This window comes from Mus musculus, chromosome 11 (genome assembly GCF_000001635.26).
Source record: "Mus musculus strain C57BL/6J chromosome 11, GRCm38.p6 C57BL/6J".
Classification (NCBI taxonomy): Eukaryota; Metazoa; Chordata; class Mammalia; order Rodentia; family Muridae; genus Mus; species Mus musculus.
This window is the reverse complement of record NC_000077.6, coordinates 3,289,131-3,311,269: the sequence shown is the minus strand read 5'-3', so window position 1 is coordinate 3,311,269 and position 22,139 is coordinate 3,289,131. Positions and strand designations below refer to the sequence as shown.

At 51.4% G+C, this 22,139-nt stretch overlaps 1 protein-coding gene and 2 long non-coding RNA genes across 7 annotated transcripts in view; 1 reads left to right on the top strand and 2 right to left on the bottom strand.

Annotated features, from left to right (window-relative positions):
- Gm11944 (predicted gene 11944) overlaps positions 1 to 2,270 on the bottom strand; it is an 11,723-nt gene extending 9,453 nt beyond the window's left edge. Inside the window, exons 1-2 of the long non-coding RNA NR_045708.1 lie at positions 1,947 to 2,270; positions 134 to 280 (exon numbers count right to left, since the gene is read on the bottom strand). This is a non-coding gene — a long non-coding RNA (predicted gene 11944). The remainder of the gene's footprint in view (positions 1 to 133; positions 281 to 1,946) is intronic.
- Gm12592 (predicted gene 12592) overlaps positions 1 to 5,850 on the top strand; it is a 25,771-nt gene extending 19,921 nt beyond the window's left edge. Inside the window, exon 2 of the long non-coding RNA NR_165248.1 lies at positions 3,156 to 5,850. This is a non-coding gene — a long non-coding RNA (predicted gene 12592). The remainder of the gene's footprint in view (positions 1 to 3,155) is intronic.
- On the bottom strand, positions 2,187 to 22,139 carry Patz1 (POZ (BTB) and AT hook containing zinc finger 1). 5 transcript variants are annotated; one of them, NR_045108.2, is made up of 6 exons: positions 21,923 to 22,139; positions 17,927 to 17,990; positions 16,723 to 16,814; positions 12,065 to 12,236; positions 4,910 to 4,982; positions 2,187 to 3,622 (listed from the first exon to the last, which is right to left on the bottom strand). NR_045108.2 is itself a non-coding variant. In NM_001253691.1 (5 exons), the coding sequence occupies exons 1-4, from the start codon at positions 20,654 to 20,656 to the stop codon at positions 12,113 to 12,115; spliced, it is 1,551 nt and encodes a 516-aa protein (NP_001240620.1). In that variant the 5' UTR covers positions 20,657 to 20,813; the 3' UTR covers positions 2,187 to 3,622; positions 12,065 to 12,112. The 5 variants fall into 5 exon arrangements, 3 of the variants coding, with proteins under 3 accessions (NP_001240620.1, NP_001240619.1, NP_062520.1); NM_001253691.1 differs by lacking the exons at positions 4,910 to 4,982; positions 21,923 to 22,139 and adding an exon at positions 19,386 to 20,813; NM_001253690.1 differs by lacking the exons at positions 16,723 to 16,814; positions 21,923 to 22,139 and adding an exon at positions 19,386 to 20,813.

Here is a 22,139-nt window from a genome sequence, read left to right as displayed (position 1 = left end):
TTACTTTAGTAAAGCCCAGGGAAGTTTGGGGTGTGGTCCCAGTAGATACGGAGGGTCACTCTAAGCATGGGTACACCCTTAGCTTGTGATGGCGGTCTTTCAGCCTCCCTCTGTCTACTGATGGGAGACTGACCTTTGGAAATTTGCAGAAGCAAATCCTGGGCAGCTATGGAGGCCATCACCCTCTCTGCATCATGATCTCCACAGCTTCTGTCTATGGCATGGAGGATACAGGCTGTTGGGGCAGGCAAACGCACCTGCTTGCTTTGTTGTTCATTTCCTGCCATAGGACAGTGACAGAAATAAATACAGTCCCCACCTGTCCAAGGCAGTGTCAGGGGTTCTAAGCACAGAACTAAGAAAATCTTTGGAAGGACTCAGCAACTTCATCAAGTCCTTGGCTCAAGGCCAGGCCTACACTTCAACACAAGTATGATCAGTTGCAAACTCTGTAATGGTCACAAAGCTGAGTCTATAGAACTTGAGCATGCTACATCATCCTGCTTGCTAAGTCAGAGCAAATGGCCAGAGCCCACCCAGCAGGTCACCCAAGAGCTCATGTAAATGCATGGCTTGAAGGCTCTGCCTTTATAGCAGAACAGCAATGTAATTAATCAGTATTAACTCGGGGCTAAGGGAAGTTGTGCTTTGTCCCTTCTGGTCTTGTCTCTTTCTCTTCATCAGTGATTGTTTCTTTTTTTTCTGTTTGGAGATGAAAGACTATTTCTATTCATTTGATCTTGATTTCTCAAGATCCTTGGAAGTGCTTTAAGTTTGCCAGTCCCTCTGGCGATTGGTTTTGTTCCCATTAAGCCTCTGTGGGGCTGGAAGATAGTTCAGTCAGTGAAGTGCTTGCCTTGAAAACATAACCTGCGTATGAGCCCCAGAAGAAACTCACGTTTAAAAAGAAAAAAGTGCCAAGCACAGTGAAGTGCACTTGCAACCCCAGAACTGGGAGACCAGTAATCCCAGGGGTCCGGAGGCTGGCCAGCATAGCCTGCTTAGTGAACCCTGGGGCAGTGAAAGAGCTCCTCAGAAAATAAGATGGGGGCTGGAGAGGTGGCTCAGAGGTTAAAAGCATGGGTGCTCTTCCGGGGGACCCACATTCATTTCCCTGCAACCACATGGCACCTCACACCTGCCTTGTAGCTGTAGTTCCAGAGTTCCTGACGTCATCACAGCCATACACACAGGCAAACATCAGTGAACATTAAAAAAAAAAAAAAAAAAAGATGACTCCTGTAGAACAGCACTGGGGAACTGGGGACTGCCCTTTGACAGCCACATGTGCAAGCACGCACACACACAGACAGACATTAGCAGGCATGCACACACAGACAGACAGACAGACAGACAGACGGACAGACATACTTCCCTGTCCTGTGTGTTGCTTGCTACTCCTACCTCCACCCTCAGAACTAAGTATATCTTTATAAGGAATGTCTTTTCAAACCAAAACCAAAGCCAAAACCAAACTTGGGAAGCAGAGGCAGGTGGATTTCTGGGTTTGAGGCCAGCCTGGTCTACCAAGTGAGTTCCAGGACAGCCAGGGCTACACAGAGAAACCCTGTCTGGAAAAAACCAAAAAAAAAAAAAAAAGAAAAAGAAAAAAGAAATATGTCTTTTCTTCATTCATTCACAAGTAACAAGTAGCAAAGCAAGCTAGATAACATGGGGGAGCGGACCTCAAGTGGCTACATATATACAAGTCATTTCTTTTCCCTGCCATGTCCCTCCATAGCAGATGACGGCCTTGAATCCCCTTGCCTCAAACCTTCCTAGACCACCCTACCTACTGTGGTCTTCTGCTGTCACTGACCCACCACTTCTGCTGTCTTTCTTCTTGCATTTCTCATTATCCAGAAGCCAGATCCAAATCTGCTTGTTAACTCTGTCTCCAATTAAGTCCAAGGGTTATTTTGTTCATTACAGACCCTGAAACATACCTGGTACACAGCAGTGAAAATATAGGCTTAGTATGTGTTGCGTTAATGAGTCCTGGAACTTAAGTCCTTTGGTGGGAACATCTACCCAGTGTTCTGCCAGGCACAATGAACAGGTGCAGCAGAGAAGAAACAAGGTCTCTCCGGAACCCTCACGGCCCCTCCTGGGCAGTGGGTATAGACGGCTGATTCCAGGTTCCGAAGACACTGCTGAAAAAGTGGACTCGGGGGAGCAGGCAGAGATATCATACTAACGTTTTTAATAAAGTCTGATCAGGTCAATTCACATCACAAGGTCAACCTGGGCTGCTCAAGTGTAAGACAATCAAGGTACTCGATGTCTCTACCTGAGGTTCTCCCACCTTCCTGGCTCTCAGCACCACGGAACCCTCTTCCTGATCAAACTGGAATTTTTTTTTTAAAATTTTGCATAAAACTATTTCTTCCATAGACTTCAAACAACTAGCCAAGTTAATTATGGTACACCTAAACAAAGTTTAATACTAACCCTAATGTGTGACTGCGGTTTACAAAGAGCTGTGTCACCTGGGGTAGCTTTCAGTAGCAATTCACTACAACTGGTCCTAAAAATAACAATAATAAGAATTAGAGAATCAAAACCCAACAGCAAGCTGAATGGTTAAACTCAAGTAAGAACTGGAATTTGGGGTAGAAGTGTCCTCAGTAGGTGAGCTTGTCCTGGCAGTGAAATGTTAGCTTCCAGCAGCTCGAGAAGACCAGGGCCAACCTCAGAGGACACTCTTTGTATGGTCCATGGGATGCTGTAGGTTTCTGGCTTCCTTAAAAATAGTTGGCCATAAGAGGGTAGAGACCCTACTTAACTTCTTTTGAGGACAGAGGCAGGGGGGTGAGGAATGAAAGAAGTGGGAGGGACCAAAACTACCAAGCGAGGCCCAAGAGTGCCTTAGAGTTGGGGTGAGGACACCAATAACTGAGCACCAGAAATTCTGGCTTCAGACCACTAGAGAAACCAGAACTGGTACTGCCTCAGAGGCCGATGTAGTGCTTTCTGCCCTTGCCCCATATTGGGTCTCTCAGTATTTCTACAGAGAGTATCAGATGAGAGTCTGTTTCTAAGACCACAGCAGGTGGGGTTAATGGAGGGAGGGAGGGGCAGGGATGGGGTTTAAAAATGAATAAAAATCTCTCAGCTACAGAACCCAAAGACATCACTTCCCTCTGCATTCACAGCATTGCTCAGCAGTCCCCAGCGGCTGTTCTGTGGGGACACAGCATGTCTCACTTCCCTTCAGGCCCCATGGGCTGCTGGTCCACCTCAGGATCCACTAAAGATGATGCAAACGCTGACTGAACAATCTGAAATCCAAAGGACTCAAGAAGAGACATGTTCTGCTGGGGAGAGAAAGGTGAACCAAGGGCAGGGCCCAGGTCCCCCAAGGGACCCCCAAGGGCACGGACATGCACCTTCTGGATGTGTTTGTTCAAGTAGGACTTAGAACGGAAGAAGCTCCCACATTCAGGGCATGGGTACTTCTTCTCCCCGTCAGACTCCATTTTGTTTTTAGGGACTGCCACGTCGCAGGAGAAGGAGCCGTTGGCACTCTGTTTCTCTGGCGTCTTCAGGTCGCTGGCGTCGGAGAGGTCACCGTAGGAGTCGGAGCTCTCAATCAGATCCTGATGTGAGCATTTCTGGCCTTCTATGGCAAAACAAAAGAGGGCAGAGATGAGGCCAGGCATTAGAGCCATTCCCTCCTGGAGGGACCATGACAGGCCAGCTCAGTCACTAACCTGGCAGAACCCATGGAGGTTTGGCTGGTCTGAGTAGGAGCATGGAATGCCTGTAGGGGCAAGATGACAGTGCCCTGGAGCCACCAGCCTCCCTCACTATAAGCTCTAAATGAGGATGTGTGTGTAGACTTCACCATCACCTCAGCCTGCTTCAAGGGCGGAAGGCCAAGGAGGGATCCCCCTTACTTCTGCCCAGAACAACCCAGAGATCCCCAATCTCCAGGTGCCTCCAGGTGCAAAACTGTTCTGGTTATGATGAGCAGGGGTCGTTGGCTTGTCCCTGCGCTACACCAGTGGCTACCTTCACAAAGCAGGCCGAACGAGAACCATGAGTTCCTCTACTCGGCTAGATCCTACTGATGGCTCACACGGCAACCAACGCTTATACAAGGTCTACATTTCCATTTCTGCAAAGCCCTTTCCAGGGCCATACAGCCAAAGCACACAGATGAAAAGCAACTCTGAACAGCTCTGTCAGCTGGGGAGCCCATCTAGACCAAGACATGGATGTTCCTTACTGCCCTACCTTGCCTGGCCCACACTGGGGTCTACTACCAACTACCAGCTTCCTGCCTGGGTCCAGAGAGCCATTCCAAGATGGGAGGTCTGTGATGGGAGCACGGGGCATGCCATCTCTACCATCCGCCACGTCCTGGCAAAAGGCAACAACATGACACCCCAAACACCATGAACCAACAAGTTAACAATGAGCCTGGAAACTCTTGTCACACCAATCCCAAACCAGAGGCAATCAGGTAGCTCATTTACTGCCATGCGTCTCACAAATGACAACCGACCACCGATATCATAGATAAGCCAGCCGCTGGCTCCCACCCACCCACAAGATCAACCAAGAAGAAAGCATTCAGCACCAGGTCCACACAGGTCCTACAGGGCAATAGGCAGTATCTAAGCCCAGAGTAACTGGTCATGCAGTGCTCCTCTTCCTGCCCTAGGGCAACCCTGTAGGGCTCCAGTCAATGGGGGCTAGCCAAGAGGAAGGAAGAAGGCTGGGGAAGAGGAGGCAGGCTGGATCAGCAGTACCCTAAAGCCTCACTCACTGTCCTGGAGTGAGAAACCCGTGGCAAACTTTGTCCTAGAGAGCACTGCGATTCTTGCCTCCCCACCACCCGGCCCAGCGCCCCCACAACACAGTCTGCGCAGAGAAGCAAAGTGCAGAGCAAGGGGTCGCTTGCCTTTGTTGCCATAGGTCCTGGCGCAGTGGAACGCTGCTCCCCCATTCAGGATGGGTTCCTGGTGCCTGGAGACCTGGGGAAGGGGAACACCGTGGTGGGTTTTAACATGGACCTTTAAGTAGGAGGCAGAGGAGAAACCTAAACAAGACAAAAGGAGATGAGATCCCACAGCCAGCAAGAGATAGCTCTCTGCTCCCCACGCCTTTTCTTTGGCAGCTCTGGCTAGCATTCCCTGGTCAGCTGCACCTGGAAGGGGTTCTCTCCTTGGCTCAAAAGCATCTGCAATCATCACATGAGGCCATGAGGTTCAGAACGGAGAGCTCCACTGTCCATGAGTCAGTCAGCTTCTCTGCCAAGGCTACATTGAAGGGCCCAGGCCAGCCATCTTGGCTCGCTTGGTGCCACAGTACCAGGTGGTTTGAGTAGATGTCCCACAGGCCCATGTCAGCTGCAGAGACCGTGGCTAGAAATGTGATCAGACAAGTATATGGTACTCCAGCCAGCAGAAGCCTGCTTATAATATAAAGGAAAACCAGATGGAGACAAGTGAAGTCTCCAAGGAATGAATGCTTCCAGGGGGTCCCCTTTCTTCTACCTGTTGGAGCATACTTTATTTTAACTTTTCCGCCTTCAGAACAATGACTTAAGAGCCGATTCCACCCTTTGAAGAACGGAGGCAGCTTGTGTGACATCATGGTCATCCCTTATCCATGGTGGTCTTTTCAGTTTGGTTTTGGAAAATCCATCGAGTACACCCAGAATGATCTCTCGCCATCTTGAAGTAGTCTCCACTTTACACCTCACTCATGCTTTGGTCAGTTTAAGGCGTAAGTATCTCAAGTTTGAAGCGCAGATCTTGGGCCATTTCCACAAATGTCACAAGGCCTTTGGAGGATGACAGCCACAAAATCAGGCAATAAAATGACTTGTTTCACAAGAAAGAAGTGTGCCATTGAATCTCACCATAGTGAAGGATCAGAAAGTACCTTTAGCAGGAACCAAAGCGTTTTAATATTGTAAGGGTCACTGGGGGTGGGGGTGGGTCAGTGCCCTACTCTTGTTCCTTTTTGTTTTGTTTTGTTTTTTTTTTTAAACAGGGTTTCTCTGTGTAGCCCCAGCGGTCCTGGAACTCACTCTGTAGACCAGGCTGGCCTCGAACTCAGAGATCCGCCTGCCTCTGCCTCCCGAGTGCTGGGATTAAAGGCGTGTGCCACCACGCCTGGCTCTACTCTTGTTCCTTTAGTCCACTCTAGATCTGTCCAGCACATTCCTCAGGCACTTGCACTTCCGTTTGTTTTATTACATGTATTTATTTACTGGGGCGGGAGGAGGTGGAGGTCAGATGATAATTTGTTAAAGTTGGTTTTCTCCTACCATGTGAGCCCCCAGCATTAAATTCAGGTCTTCAGTCTTGGTGGCAAGTGCCTTTACCCACTGAGCCATCTTGTTTGCCCCTTGTTCCCTTTTAAAACTATAGCCACAGTGAGATTGCCCTGCTAAAGGCTCAGAGATGGAAATGTATTGTGTGATTTCTGCATCAAACTTTTTAAAAAGTGTGAACTGCAGGGTGGAGCTTTCCAGCACTTGGGAGGCAGAGGCAGCTGGGTCTCTCTGGTCTAGAGTCCCAGGACAGTCGGGGTTACACAGAGAAAACCTGTCTCAACAAACAAATCAAAAAAGCTTGAATTGCTATAGTATTCATACATTCACTCATTTTCTGGTTGTTGTTTTGTTGTTTGTGTGGCCCAGGCTTTCCTGAGGCCGTGGGCCGTGGCTTCCTCCCACCCAGGCTCCCCAAGCACAGAGAGTTTTTTTGAACACTGCTTAAAGTGTGACAAAGGTTCACTCTTTTTTTTTTTTTTTTTAAATAAAGGTTTTTTTTTTCTTTTTTTTTTAAAAGTTTTTCCAGACATTGTGTATCCCTGGCTCTCCTGGAGAACTCACTCTGTAGACCAGCCTGACAGAGAACTCAGATTCGCCTGTCTCTTCTTGCATCACCACTGCCCACCTCCAAGTTTCATTTTTAAATGCTGATGGTGTCCTGGAACCCAACATGTTACACTACATAGTCTACAGAGTTCCCCAAACTTTATACCCACTGTAAATTATTACTTTACCCATTTTGCCAACGAATAGAGAAAAGGCTATAGTGGTAATTTTCATGCATGTAACATGTATGGCCACCAACCAGCAGAAGCTGACCTCATTCCAGGAACCCTAGAAATCCACACTATCAGAACTTGGCCCTTAACCACTGGTCTCCTGAATGGGTCTCTGTCTTTACCCAGCCATAAAAAGCCCTCTGGGACAGTTCTTTCATACCTTTGCAGCTAAGCCTGCCCACTTTTCTGGGTTCTAACTCAAAATAGTGTAACTTTTTATTTTCCTTTCTATCATTTTTTTCAGAATTGACATTCATTCATTCCTAATTTAAAAGGCAAGACCTTTCTCTTCTGCATCTCTCTTCTCCCAGCAAGCTACTGAGATTTACAGCTTGTTTTCCTATGTGATGGTTGATCTTGATTGTCAGCCTGGCTACCCCTGGAATTAACTAAATCCCAAGTGGCTGGGTACACCTGGGAGATATTTTTTTTCTTAATTAAATAATTTGAAGTGGAAATAAATAATTTTAATCTGGGTCTTTTGAGGTGGGAAGATACAATTTTCATGTGGGTCGCCCTTTGGCTAGCAGCCTGTATATATAATGGCCATGGAAGAAGGAAGCTCTCTCTCTGCCTGTCTGCTCTTGCTCTCCATGGCAAGTCCATTCCTCCTTGGCATTTGCGCCTACTTCTTTGGAATTCTGTTGTATACTGAAGACCAGCTGAACATCCAGCCCCATGGACTGAGCAACTTCTTGTTCTTGGACCTTCTGTTGGCAGACAACTGTTGTTGGACTAGCTGGACCACAGCCTTGAAAAGCATTCTAATAAATCCCCTTTTCATGTATCTACTTTTTCACATTCTATCAGTTCTGTCCCTCAAGAGAACTGGACTGATAGGCCCTGACATTTTTCTTTCAAACTCTAATAAAATTGCCCTTGAGCTTCAAAACAAACAACAAAAATGTCCTCTGGACTTGTAGGATTATTATCACCACTACTGTGTGATGATAAATGTGTTAGAGTAGGCTGCCAGCAGACAGCCTTGAGGACAGCAGGTGGTGGCAGTGGTCACGGAGGCAAACTGGGGTCAGGACAGCATTTCCTTCTTAACACAGCTACTTTAAAGATCGACCTGGATCAGGTGCTAGCTTTCTAGCCTCCCTGGAAAGCTGTCTTGTGCTGTACTTAAGTATTTGGCTTGGGGCCAGACATTCCTAAGAAGCAGGTTGCAGTCAGGAATGGGCAGGCAAGGCTAAGGGGAAGAGATCCAGGCTCTTAGCCCTTTCAACACAAGCCAACAAGGTCTAGTGGCCCCAGAAACCCGCACAGGACATGAGAACTTTGTGAGGACACAATGCTGGCTGGCACTTCACAGGGGAATTTTCCTTTGGTGTTCATTCCTTTTTGGCCTCTGAAGCGGTATGAAGCCCTTCTCACTGCAAGCCAGGGCAGGTCCACCACAATCCAAGTGAATGGGAAAAAGCACCAGGAATTACTATATCCACTGTGCAGTGAGAGCTCTCTACCTCCAAAATACAGCAGGTACACAGTAAAAACGCCCTGCATATTCTAAGGCAACGGTAGCTGGATCCTCCTGACTTTCCTCGGTTGCAGATTGTACTATCTATAGCAAACTCACTTGGCAAGACTGGATCCACAGCTGCCACTTAAAGCCCACAGCTTAAACACAGCCGTTCAGCAAGTCAAGTGCTGGGATGACACAGAAGCTGAGTTTCTGAGCAGAACACATTTTTGAGGCCAGATGTATTTAGCTGAAATTCTGAGCTCACCTACTCTCTCTTTGACCAAGAGCTAAAGAGGCCTCCATGATGTGATATGGGAGCTGAAGGAAGCATTGTGCCCACATCAGCAGGTCCCTCCGTGTCCAGAAATGAAGTTTGGTAATGCCAAAAGTCACTGTTCTTCAGTTAGATTTTCTTGCCCTGTGGTATCTATGCAATTCCTAGTCCTTGTCCATGCAGAGATTGAGGAATGCTTTCTCTGTGTCCAAACTGGAAGGGCTCAGCTCCACCAGTGCACCTGAGATGCAGGAGAAAGGCACAGCACTACCTCGTTACTGTGTGGTCATCTGACAGGAAGACGTTTCCTTTGTGTAGTTTTGGTTGTTGTTGTTTTGTTTTATGATAGAAGGTCCTGGCTGGCCTGGTACTTGATATTTAGTCCAGGTGAGACCTGAATTCATAAGAATACTGCCTCCGCCAGGCGGTAGTGGCCCACGCCTTTAATCCCAGCACTTGGGAGGCAGAGGCAGGCGGATTTCTGAATTCGAGGCCAGCCTGGTCTATAGAGTGAGGTCCAGGACAGCCAGCAGGGCTATACAGAGAAACCCTGTCTTGAAAAACCAAAAAATAAAAAAATAAAAAATAAAAAAAAGAATACTGTCTCTGCCTTCCAAGTGCCACAGGAGTAGGCCACTAAGCCCTTTCTCCTCTGTAACAAGGTCTCACCTGTGCAGTCTTGCTTAGCTTGGAATTTGAGCTGTCTTCTCACCTTAGACTCCCAAATGCAAAGACTACAAGCAAGAGGACAACTTTGAAGCCAGCCTGGTCTTTATGGCAAGGCTGGAAGGATGGCTCAGTGGTTAAGAGCACTCCTTTGTAAAACACCCAGATTTGGTTCCCAGCACCCACATCACAGCTCATGACCACCTATAACTCCAGTTCTAGGCGATCCAATGGCTTCCATGGGTTCCTGCACACACATGGACACATACATACACTCGTACATACACATATACACATATATTAAAAAATAAAGCATTATTGGGATGGAAAGCTTTCAAAAGACACTTGTAAGATATCTGATTTAGTCTTTACTGAGAATACTTGGGCTGTGTGCCTGGGACTGACCATAAAGTTTGGACATACCAGGCATGTGCCACCACTGAGTCACAACCCCAGCTCTCAGAACACTCATTTATGTAAGCCTGGCAAAGCCCCGTCATCCTCTTCCACCCTCTTGTTGGTTTTGTTTGCATCGGTGTCCTGCTGTTGCTAGTTGGTATTTCTGCTGAAGAATGAGTCCAGAGGTACTCTTCCACAAAGGCTACAGTCCTCCTCTCAGTGCTCCGCTCCTCCGGGTACCCAGTGTGAGCTAGACTTGGAAGAATGGGTCTTCCTGCAGTGGACTGCACTTTGGCGGGTTATCCCCACACCCTGGTCACATGGCTTGTGGCTGCTGTTCAAGTCCTCTTTGCAGATCTTGAGGAACACCTTATTGTGGTGGGCTAACTTCCCTGCTGCCCTCACTTGGGCTTCCTCATGGCCCTGAGTCTGCTGTCCTGTATCAGTTCCTTGCTCTATTCCATCATCTGGGCAGGACTGTCTGGTTTGGAGGATTCTTTTTATTTTATTTATTTTTCTTTTTTTTTAACTTTCTGGTTTTGTTTTTACTTCTTTTGTTTGTTTGTTTGGTTGGTTGGTTGGTTTTGGTTTTCGAGACAGGGTTTCTCTGTGTAGCCCTGGCTGTCCTGGAACTCACTCTGTAGACCAGGCTGGCCTCGAACTCAAAAATCTGCCTGCCTCTGCCTCCCAAATGCTGGAATTAAAGGAGTGCGCCACCACTGCCCGGCGACTTTCTGCTTTTATCATTAATATCCTTCACTACTTTTAGTAGCTCTCAGCTCTGCCCACTGAGCCAGTTCTGGAACTGGTAACTATAGGAAACTTGACAAAGTCCTGCAGATGGTGCACTGTAGAAAGTTTAGCGTTACTAGGAAGTACTCTCTGGAAGCTGGGTTAGGATGAAGCAAGGTTAAAAAAAGCCAGCTGTCTAAGACCGGAGCATCCCCAAGAGACGCTGTCCCACAACACTCCTTGTCCTCACCGTTTGCCCCTAGAGGGAAACAAGAAGCAGCAGAAGCTGCTAGAGCCCTTGTGCTGGCATTCACAGCAGGTTTCTTAGTGGAACGAGCAGCAGTTATCAGTGGCATCAAGGCAAATCTGAGGTAGGTGTATGTAGTCTTTGAACAGCACCTGGTTCCAAGACTCCAATAAAACCATCCACCCAGCAAGAATACCTCCATCAAGAACTTTGGGACCTGTGGAGACAGCACCCGTCCATACCACACTATGACGGAGCATTACGGAACCATTTTACCATTTCACAGTGTAAGCACAGGCACCCTGAAGGTACAACTCTGGATCCAGGGAGCTATCAGCCACCTCCTCTTAGGGACCTAACAGCAACCCCATGAGAGGGAAGCGGGGAAGAGTCTAATCACTTCTGAGCAAGGAAGGAAAGCCCAAAGCTACCTGGAAAGGGGCTGGAACTAAACCACAAGTCTCCTCATCCTGATTCGACGCTCACCCTGCCATAGACTAGACTTACAAAAATACCAACACAAGAGTGCCCAGGAAAACAAGCCACATGCCCATCTGGCCAAAGCAACCATAGGAGGTGAAAGAAGCAGTCTCTGGCTCCCACAACGGCGGCCCCAGCCTCCTTAGCACAGACACTGTGCTTACAAACAAAGTCACAGCACTTCCAACAGCCGACTCAACCCAGCAGATCCTCAGACATGCCGGACAGAGATCACCCAACACAAAACTGCAGCCCTGGTGGGCTCGACAATGTGTCAGCAAGCCTTGGGCTCAGGCACACTGCCCTGCCCGCAAACTGCCCTACTCAGAACTCTGTCCGCTTCTGCCTTTCTGCAGGGCCACAATCCACTTGGAATCTCTTTAAACATTTATACTAGAAAGCTTTTGTCTCTTGTCCATCCTAGAGCCAGCCTCTTTGCCAGTGAGTGGCCAGGTTTATAGCCCATTCAGGCCAATCCTGTTAAGTCTCTTTGTGAAGGCATGCATCCTGCCACTTGAGCAGGTGTATCTGACCCTGAGCTTGGGAACCGAGTGAGTCTCTCCGTCTGTTCCCATCATCTAAGTCTCTTGGAAAGGAAGAGGTTTCAAACAACTAGCTGAGTGATGTGGTCAAAGCCTCGTGAGGGCATTTCCCATTCAGAAGAGAGGACGGGCTCCCCTCAAGAGCAGGCTCATTCTCTGGAGTGAGGAAACAGTGGGGAAATTACCTCGGTTACAGATGCTACAGAAGTTGCTGGGCCCCTCACTGTGCTTCTTCAGGTGGTCTGCCATGTATGCGGCCCGCAAGTACTTTCCACACACCTGGCAGGGCACCTTGTCTTCATGACAGGCCAGGTGGGAGCGCAGGCGGTCTCGAGTCGCAAAGGAGGCATTGCAGGTCTGCGTGCAGAAAGGAGAACAGCATGAAGAACAGGACCGACTGCCCGTGACCAAGCAGGCCCGGCCGGCCTGTGAAAACAGTGCCTTCAGGAGGCTGAACACTGCAACATGGCTCTACACGGCTCTACTAGCCATGCCGAGTGGCTGCCCCTCCTTCCCACAGTGCCTTCTAATGGGGTATCTGAGTCGGACTTACTGGTTCTTTACCACAGGCAAGCTCAAAACATGGCCACCCAAGGCCTGTGTGCTTTTACTGAGTGGAGAGTTAAGTGTTTATTCATTTCCCCCCCCTGCTCCTTAGTTTTTGAGACAAGGTCTCATGCAACCCAGGCTAACCTGACTCTTACGTAGCTGAAGTTGAGGTTGAACTGCAGCTCCTTCTGCAGAGGGCTAGGATCGCAGGTGTTCACCTCCACCACTATTCACTCTTAACCACAAAGCACTTACTTTAGGAGCACTGGCCATAATTGAGTTACAGCATAAAAGTCAGGCTTCCTGTTCTCCACCTCTGGGTTCCCCTTACTGCCTTATCCAAAGAATCCAATGTACCCATTTCATTCAAATATGGCATTCGTGTTGGCCACAGGGAAATGGAAACGGCAGGACAAAAGTACAAAGATAACACTTCCTAATATTCTTGTAACGTGAATAAAAAAGCAGCATATGAAATAAATGAATGTCAGTTCTGCTGAAGTGAGAATGGAGAAGCAGACTGCAGGCATCAGAGCATCCGTGCGTTGTCACTGTGGGGAAGTGGTGGTAAGGACAAGGACAGGGCCTGCCTGCAACACTGAGCAGGCTCTGAGTACAGACTGAGAGAGACATTTGCCTTGTGTAGTTCATCCACAGAGCAGCCCTCACACTCCAGGAATGTGTAGCCACTGAAAGGCACAACCCAGCACGACTCATGGCCAGGCCACACAGCTATTCACCCTGAGGATGAGGGTCTAGCTCCCTAGCCATTATCTCTCCCCAACATCCCTTCCTCTGCCAGGGCATGCAAAGGCCTTGGGGAACACAGAAAGTAACAAAGGCGGATCTAGTGGCTTTTAAGCTATTTTGGTTCCATAGGGATGCCTCAGGGGCTAACGTCAAACTGGACTTATTTCTCTTCTGTGTGTGCTCTCAGCTCTAGGACTGTGAGTGAAAGCAGCTTTCACATCTGAGAGAAGAGGAGCCACTCCATTAACTTGCTAGAATGCAGCTGCCTCTACTTCCTGGTTAGAAGTGGATCTCGATAACCTGAGACCTCAAGGTGTGTAGTGTCAGAACACCATTGACACTCTTGCGGGCGGGTGGGCACGCGCATGCATGCACACACCATTTATCTTACTCTGTGGTTCAAGCACAAGGTCGACAGCAGTGCTGTGAAGGCAGAAGATGCCACAGTTTGCCTCAACCCCAGATATGTGCATCTCACGCTTCCCGGTTTCCCCATGTCACAGGTAAACAATACTAACTTAAACCAGACAACTCGTCCGGTGAATCTCTGCTTTTATGCTTTAGCTTTAATCTTGTGACAAAGGAACCTTAACTTTGAAAGTAAACTTGCCCGAGACACAGGACTCCGGTACTAGAGAAAGGAACAGTCTTAGCATCTGGACCAGTCTTCCAGCAGTCTTCCCAGCTAAACAGGGGGCTCTTGGTATTGATCAATTTACAGCTGGGCAGACACATGCCCTATGAGAATGTAGGATGACTGAGTTGAGAACAGGCGTCAAATCTATGCCCTTAGCATTTCTGAAGTCAATACAGGTCCATTCTATGAAAGACAGGAGGCAGCCCTGGCCCTATGGACTTGGTATCCAGTTCTGTCCTGGGGCAGACAGTGCAGGCAAAGTCCAGCACCTGAGCAACCCAGAGGCATCAGGAGGACCCAACTCAGGCATCTCATGACACAGTGAGAGGCCACAGTGACAGGGAATTCAAACTTCCAACTAGCCTGCAATCTGTAAACCGTGGAAAGGGTTCTTATAAATACTTCGGGAGACCGTGAACATGCTCATTTATCCAAGGACAAGGAGCTGGCTCTGCCAAAGATCCAAAAACTACCCTAACCCTGCAGCTATTGAGTGGGGGCAGGCTTTTTGTTGATGTTGTTGTTTTGAGACAAGGTCTTATCATGTAGCCCTGGCTGTCCTATAACTCACTCTGTAGACCGGGCCACCCTTGAACTCAAGAGATCTACCTGCCTCTGCCTCTGCCTCTGCCTCTGCCTCCTGAGTGCTGGGATTAGAGGCGTGCACCACCTCAACCACCAAGAAAGTTTAAAGCCTCAGAACTCTAAGGAACTGACATGAACCAGGTGGAACTAACCAGGCCTCTTCCCTTTCCAGAGGGAGGAAGCCCAGGGCAGGAAAGAGACTCTGCTTCTTTACCAACTACTTGGGATCTTTCCTAGAAAGGTTTTGCCCTGTAATACTTTGGTTCCCAAGATAATGGACAGCCAATCCTCCATTATCCCCAACTGAATTAAATATTTGGGGGTTAACTAAGCAAAGTCAAAACCACAGATGCAGCTAGTGTCCCCTACCCTGTCCTCCACTGATTATCTCTTAAGGAATCCGGAGCAAACATAATTAGGGACTTCTGCTGGGGTAAAGAAGCCACAACAGAAATAACCACCTTGTCACAAAGCCAACGTAAAGTAGTTGTTGGTGTCCCTGTTCAAGCAATCCTGTGACTGGAGTCCCCAGGTTTTCCTGTGTTAAGTCCAAGCCTGGACCAACCAAAACTTCAGACTAACACACAGCACAAAACAGGATGGTCACATGACTCAGGAGAGACTCGAAGGGCTGAGGGAGACAGGCCTCAAAAAGGCCACCCAGAACCTGAGTTCCAGAACTCCCCATCCTGTAGACAGGGAGTAAACAAAAGGGCCTCGAAAGGAAGCCAGCCGGCCAATGGCACAGTGGGACTGCCTGTTGGCTTTAAGTGCCTACTGTGCCCACAGCCAAGGTTCACACAGTCGGCTGCTGTTAGTATGCATCCTAACACTACTTGCTGCCGCTCTTCCCACATTCCCTAAAGCTTTCAGTTCTGAGTGGAACCCCAAGAATACTAGTGCGTCCCAAGCCCAGGCAGCCTTGGCAGTCTGAAAGCAACAGGGTGCATTTTGCAAAGCCTCCTACAGCCAGGAAAAAAATCTAAGAGCAACACATGAAAGTCCAGCTCCACTGGCTCTAACCCCTTTGTGCACCCTCAGCTCACCCTTATTTAACCAGTCTCAGACATGGGGCTACCAGAAGCAATGGGAGATGGCTGAGAAACTCCAGTCTCTCAACTCTGGCTAAATTCCAGGTCCAGTCAATGGCTAGGGCTTGTTAGACCAGGTAAGGGAGACTCAAGCCTGAAGCTCCCGGCTCCTTACCTTGCAAAGGCTTTTCTATCAGTCTGAGTAACTGGCCCCCTTTTATCCTCTATGGCAGAATGACAGCCAGCACACCCCTTGCTGGATCTTCTTTATAAGGCTCTGGCTACAGGGTCAGGTCTGTGAAATTGTGTGCTGAAGGGCAGAGGCAGGGCAGGAGCTGGCTCATACACCAAGGGACAATGGTGCCAGTTGTCACTGACAGACCAAGGACAAAACACACAAAGCCTCAAATGTTAGAATGAAAACTTTTATCATCGATCCTGATCTCCAGGCAGTCTGCAGGGGCTAAGGGACACACCAAGGGGCCCTGGGGGAGGGAGTGTCTACCTGCTCTGTCAGTCCCTAAAGCCATGTATCACAATACAATACTGGTTAGTTTAGTTCTGAGCAGACCCGCTTTAAAAAACCTCAGCCATGAGAACTCACTAGCCAGACCTGAAAGCAGGCCCTTGTGAGACATTAAGAGTTCAGCTGCACAGTTGAACCTAGTTGAAGCTGTACCGGAAGCTGTACCGGACCGGACACTTCTCTGGAAGTAGGGTGATTCCCCCTCCCGCCCAATTAAGAGGAGGGTGACTGGGAGCCCCAGTCAGTGTGAAAAGTGAGACCAGGGGAAGGGACACAGAAGCTGGGGCTTAACTCCCTAGAATTCCCAACTTCTAGATTCCCCAAAGTTGGCAGCCCTGTTGAGGTAGGGGAGGGGAGAGGAGAGCATTCAGAAAGGAACATGGCGCCTACAGGGGAGGGGCCTTCAGAAAGGTGGTCCTTCCTATCTCTACTTGAGAGCTTTGAGCTGGGAAAAATGTTAGGACATCTTGGAAGGATCTGAGAGTGCTGGGCAGGAACCATCTTGCTAGCTATCCTCTGCCAAAAGCAGGAGTCTCCAGCCAGCCATCATTGCCTCCACCTCTCCAGAGGGACCCAGGTTAGCCTACAGGCCACTGAGTAAAAGCCAGGCTGCCCTCAGGGGCTGTCCATCCCTGTCTCAGGTATCCTGGTGGGGCTGAGCAGAAGAGCGCATTGCTGGAGTGTGCTGGACTCAGGTTTTCAAGGGCTGGAAAGGACTTTTTTAGAGAAAGGGAAAAGGCGGTATCAGGAACTGAATGGGACGACCTCCACAAAGCAGGCTGGGCAAAGTCCCATGATGGCAGGTCGCTAGGAAGAGGTTCCAGGGGCGGCAGGCCGCTGCTGCTCCCAACCCACACCTGGAAAAAGGGCAGAGAGTGCAGGTTACCCCCCCAGGCCACCGGGCACACCCCCACTGCCCTCTGGGTTTCTCCTATCCTGTCTGGGGCTGCTCAGCACACTACCTGGGAGTCAGAATGTGCTCTGTGGCAACCAAAATCAGAGATGGAGCGGCAGAAAGCAGCAAGGCAAAGACAGATTCCAGCAGGCCTATCTGGAGTCAGCATCCTTGGGAGCGGCTGCCAGGCTCCCGGCTGAGCATCTGTGAGCAGCGAAGCCCTAGTCCTGGAAGCTCTGTGCTGCTGCACAAGGCCATTCCTCCCTATATTCTCCTGAACCCACCCGTGCCAGCAGGTTAGGAGAAGCAGGGATCCCCTGACAGAGGCTGTAGGATAGCTCATGTCACTGCTTTGACATCAGTTGAACGCACTTGCCACAGCAGAAGGGAGATAACCAAGAAGACAGTGGTGTACTTTGCATCACACTGAAAAAAAAATGCTCAGAGGCCAAGAAAGAAAACTCATTTTCTAGGTCCCAGCAGAGTCCCCAGAGAGTTCAAGCAGACAGGAGAAAATCCAGTCCAGCCTCCCCTACGTGATTCCACACTAGAAGAGAATGCCTTGCCTTGCCTTGCCTTGCCCTTGCTGTTTGTGTTGGGAGATGAGACCATCCTCTCCCTACCTACAGCCTCTTCTGCCACGCTTTCTCCACTGAAGGAACCCACAAGTTCCCACTCGGCTCAAACCAGAGGAAGGGTTATTGGCTGGGCCACCGGAAGCCCTTTTGAAACCCCTACAGTTCATACAAATTACTGGGAACCAGCAGCCAGGCCCAGCTAGGTGTCAGATCCACCATGAAAACACTTGTGTAGTGTGGCCCACCAGCCAATGCCCAAAAATGCCAGGACAGGAAAGCTAAGCAACAGAAAGGAGGGAAAGGCTGTGGAGACGAAACAAGTGAACAAAGAGTCTCATAGCCCTGGGGAAACAGAGGAAGCTGGGTATAGAACAAAGGAGGCCAGAGAAAGGACAGGGCGACCAGGGGTGGGGGGTGGGGTGCAAAGCAGTGCTCAGGCCAAGGCTGGAGGACAGCAGCATCTTTCCACCCAACTGTTCCCTGGCCCAGTCCCTACCTGACACTTGTGAGGTCGCTCAGAAGTGTGCACCTGCTTGATATGTCCATTCAAGTGATCTGGCCTGGAAAAGAGATCAACAGACTTTAAAAACAAGACATCAAAAGAGATGGGCCAAACTTGGCCAGCCTCCCTCCACCACCACCACCCCAGGGAGAACTCCACCCCAGCAAGACAAAGACAAAGTCACCACCCAGCTCTAGCTCCAGGGGCCCAAGCATCTCAGCCACACACCCGCCTTGGGAGGGGAGCAAATGTTTCCCTCTGATCTAACTAACCCACCCCCCACATCCCCCCTCCTCCGCAGAAATTCAAGGATTCCTAGGACCTGAGGCAGCAGCTTTAGAATGACACGGGGATGCCTTGCCCAGCCTTTCAGGGAGGGGTGGGTGTGGGACTCATTGTCCAGACTAAAGCCCCTTAGAAGCACTGCGTTCCCCTCCCCCCAGCCTCTCCCGCCACAGCAGCCAATGGCCACAGCAGCCAATGAATGCCACCCGGATGGAATTCAGTCCCCAGAGGCCAGGGATGGAGCTTTAAGTCCCCAGCTGGACTGGCAAGCCAGATGCCCGCCAGAGCAGGTGGGCAGGGGCTGTCTGACCGGTAAGACTGGTTCCTACTTGGGGCCTCTCTGGGGGAATTCTGTCTCTAAGCTCTCACACATACTGAAAATCCTTGGGATTTCAGTTAAAATCAGCCTTTTATTCAATATTCTCAAACTGGGAGAAAAACAAAAACAAAACCAGCCCTCTGCTCCCAGGCAAGTCTTCAGTTCCCAAGAAGGCTCTCTGAAAGTTGAAAAGAAGGTCTGTCCTGAGAACAAACAGACGACCTGTGGGTCCACTGGATTCTGAAGCCACCACGTCAGAGCGCATCAGATTCCAGTATTACTACTGCAAAACAGCCCTGCGTAGCCGGCTTTTATGTCTCTCAAACCTAGGGTCACATGAGGGGCAAAGCTGGAACCTACTGCTGCAGGCCAGCCTGTTCAAACTGGTGGAGGATCTAGGCCTCGGGAGTGTAAGGAGTCCTAGACACACTTGTTCAGTTCTTCCCTCCGAAGCCATTCAGGCGGGGAAAGTCGAGGGAGGAGCCCAGCCTCCCGCCCCCAGAGGGGGCCCCACGCCTGGTGCCGGAAACACAAAGGGAACCAGGGGAGAAGAATGGGGAGGCCCAATGGCTCTGGCCTAAGGAATCCGGCCCCTTCCTACAAGGCCCCTGGGAGGGTGAAGCTAGTAAGCACCCTGGTGCCAGAGAACTTGCCTGAAGGCATAGATGCAGCTCTTGGCCACACCATCAAAGTTGGAGATCTTAAAACATTTAAACATGTTATGTTCTATTAAGGTCCAGTGACCCTCTACCCCCACAAGATCCACATCCCCAGATCCTGGGAAGGATCTGTCTCGAGACAGAACTAAGATAATACACAGCAGGGAGTGGGGGAGGGTGCCATCCTCACCTGGAGAAACCTTTCCCACAGCTCTGGCAGATGTACGGTTTGCCCACTGACCCATCATGGGACCTCACATGGTACGACATTCGGTCTTTTCTCTTGAACCGCAGACCACACACCGGGCACGAGTACGGCTTCTCCCCCGAGTGGGAAAGCTTATGCCGGTTGAGATGGTATACGTCACGAAAGATCTTGCCACAGATCTCACAAGCCACTTGCTTCCTGGTCCGGCTCCTTTTTCTGGGGCCATCGGGGTCCTCGGAGATGGGTAACCCATTCTCACCCAGCCTTGGAGGAGGAAGATCGATATAGCCCAACTGGAGGCTTGTGACGCCGTGCTGGGCCTCATGTTGCCGGAGCCGGTTGGCGTCAGTGAACACCTTCCCGCACAGGCCACATGGAAGGATGCCTGCTTCCCTCAAGCCCCCTGGAGACCCAAACATGGAGTCCAGCAGGTTGGCCTTCCTGGGGCGTCCCCGGCCTCGCTTGCTAGTTAGTGGAGGTGCACTGGATGCCACATTAGGGAACGGAGAAGTCAGTAGTTGGGGGGATAGGGGTCCAGCCACCATGGGCAATCTGTCCACCCCGGGTAACACAGGCAGAGAAGCTTGGCCCGCAATAGCAGCACCTGTGGCCCTGGCAGCCTCCTCCTCGGGCTGCATACTGCCAGCAATACCGTTACTGTTGGCTGCCATGGCTGCCCCGTTGGTCATGTCCAAAGGGAAGCCCAAGTCAGAAGTCCCAGGTGGGCGAAAGAGCATGATATCAGCCCGGGCAGGGGGCACGAGGATCTGCACGTTGGACTGTTTGATTACTTCCTGGCAGATCTCGATGACCGACCTCATCAGCAGGAACTTGGCGGCCGTCATGAGCTCGGGGAAGCTCTCTAGGCGCACAACGATTCGGGACGTATAAGCGAAGTCCAGGATGTCTCCGAACACTTTGGAACTGATGGTGTGCATCTCCAGTTCGCGGCTGCCTCCAGCTCCGCCGCCTGGAGCCGCCGCCGCGCCTCCCACATCAGCAGGACCACCATCTGCAGCTCCGCCGTCGCCTAACTGGGCGCTGAACACAGACTCAAAGTACTCGCTGCAGGCAGCCAGTACGGCGCGGTGCGCTGGGAAGCTCTCGTCGCCTACTCGTAGGAGCACGTCGCAAAAGCGCCCGCCGTTTTTGCGTTGTTGGTTCAGGTTGTGCAGCATCTCCGTACTGTGTCTGCTCACCTGGTAGGTGTAGCAGCCCGACGGACCGCAAGAAGCGTCGTTGACCCGCTCCATGGTCGCTGCCCCTTCCCCACTCGCCGGGCCGGGCACCCGCCAGTCCCTGGTCCCTTCCCTTAGGCAGCGAGACGCCTTTTGCAGCGGACCACTCACACTCCCCGCACGTGCGGCCCAGGGCTCGGTAGTACTCTCAGGTGCGCCCAGCGCACACGCCCCCTGCTCTAATAAAAAGGGCTAGACCCAGCGGGGCACTGCCCCCCACATTGCCGCCCTTAACCTCCGCCGGACCCGCGTAGCACTCCCTCTCCGCCTGCCCGCCTCCCTCTCTAGGTCTACCTTCCAGGGGTAAACGAGCGAAGAGGTGCGCCCCTCCTGCAAACGCAGCTGCCACCTCCCCTCCCGCCCGCCAGGCGGCGCCGGCGCGCGGCCAAAAGGCGCGCGCGCGCGCGCGGGGAGGAGGAGGGGTCCGCCGCGCAAGCGCAAGCGCGCGCTCCGAGGCTTTTCCCGGGCCCACTGGGGGCGCGCGCTGCGTCCCCTGCAAAGCGCGAGCCGGGGTGGGGGCGCCGGAGCAAAGGAAACAAAAGGCGAAGGCGAAGGCGGCGGTCCGCGCGCACAGGGGCGGTGGCGTAGGCCGAGTCTTGGAGCCCGGCGAAGGCGGCGGCCGAAGCGAGCGGGTGGCAGTAGCAGGGTGGGCCCTTTCCCAAGCCAGGCACGAGTGGCGGCGGCGCTGCGGCCCCAGGCTCCGTGCGTTCGGAACGGAGGAAAGATGGCAGCGGCTGCACTTCCTCTTGCACTTTCACCCCTGGGGGGAGGAGAAGGAGGGGGCGATACCAACAACACCCCCCCCCCCAGCTTGCAGAAAGAAAAAAAAGCAGCGAGCTCGGCGTGGGGGGTCTCGGTCGCCCCGACTCAGCACGTGCGCATCCGGCTCCCTAGCTTGGGCCGCCTAGCGCTGCAAACTTTCCACTTTCTTTGTGCCGAACGCCCCCCCCCCTCACCCAGCGGAGGATGCACGTCCCCCATTCCCTATTTATACAACCCCCCCCCCTGCAGCTCCGCTCCGCTCGCTTCCTGCCCCCACTCCCCAGCTCCGCCAATGCTAGCGCAGCCTGATCCTCCGCCTCCCCACCCCGCCCGCGGGGCCCGGGGCTGCAGCCTCAACCACCCCCCACACACCACCACCCCCCCCCCGACCCCGGCCAATACGATCTGAGCGCCGAGCCAGCAAACCAGCTACAGCCGCCCCTCCGCTGCCCGCCCAGAGTGTAGGCGAGCGTGCGGGATGGGCAGCCAGAGCCTGTGGATCTGAGCCCCCCAGCCTACCTTGCGCACCCGCAGGTCGGACGGGCATCAGCACCCTGCCTAGTTCTCCTTTGATGGCCGAAATCCCTAGAAGTCGGCTGAGACCTCCCGCTCTGCTGCCCTAGGAAGGAGACGGGATCCCGATCCGACGCAGGCGGAACCTTCTGCCTGCCTCACACTGACCGAGGCAAATGCCCGGCACGCCTGGATAACTAGAGATAGGTCGTTTTCCCCACCC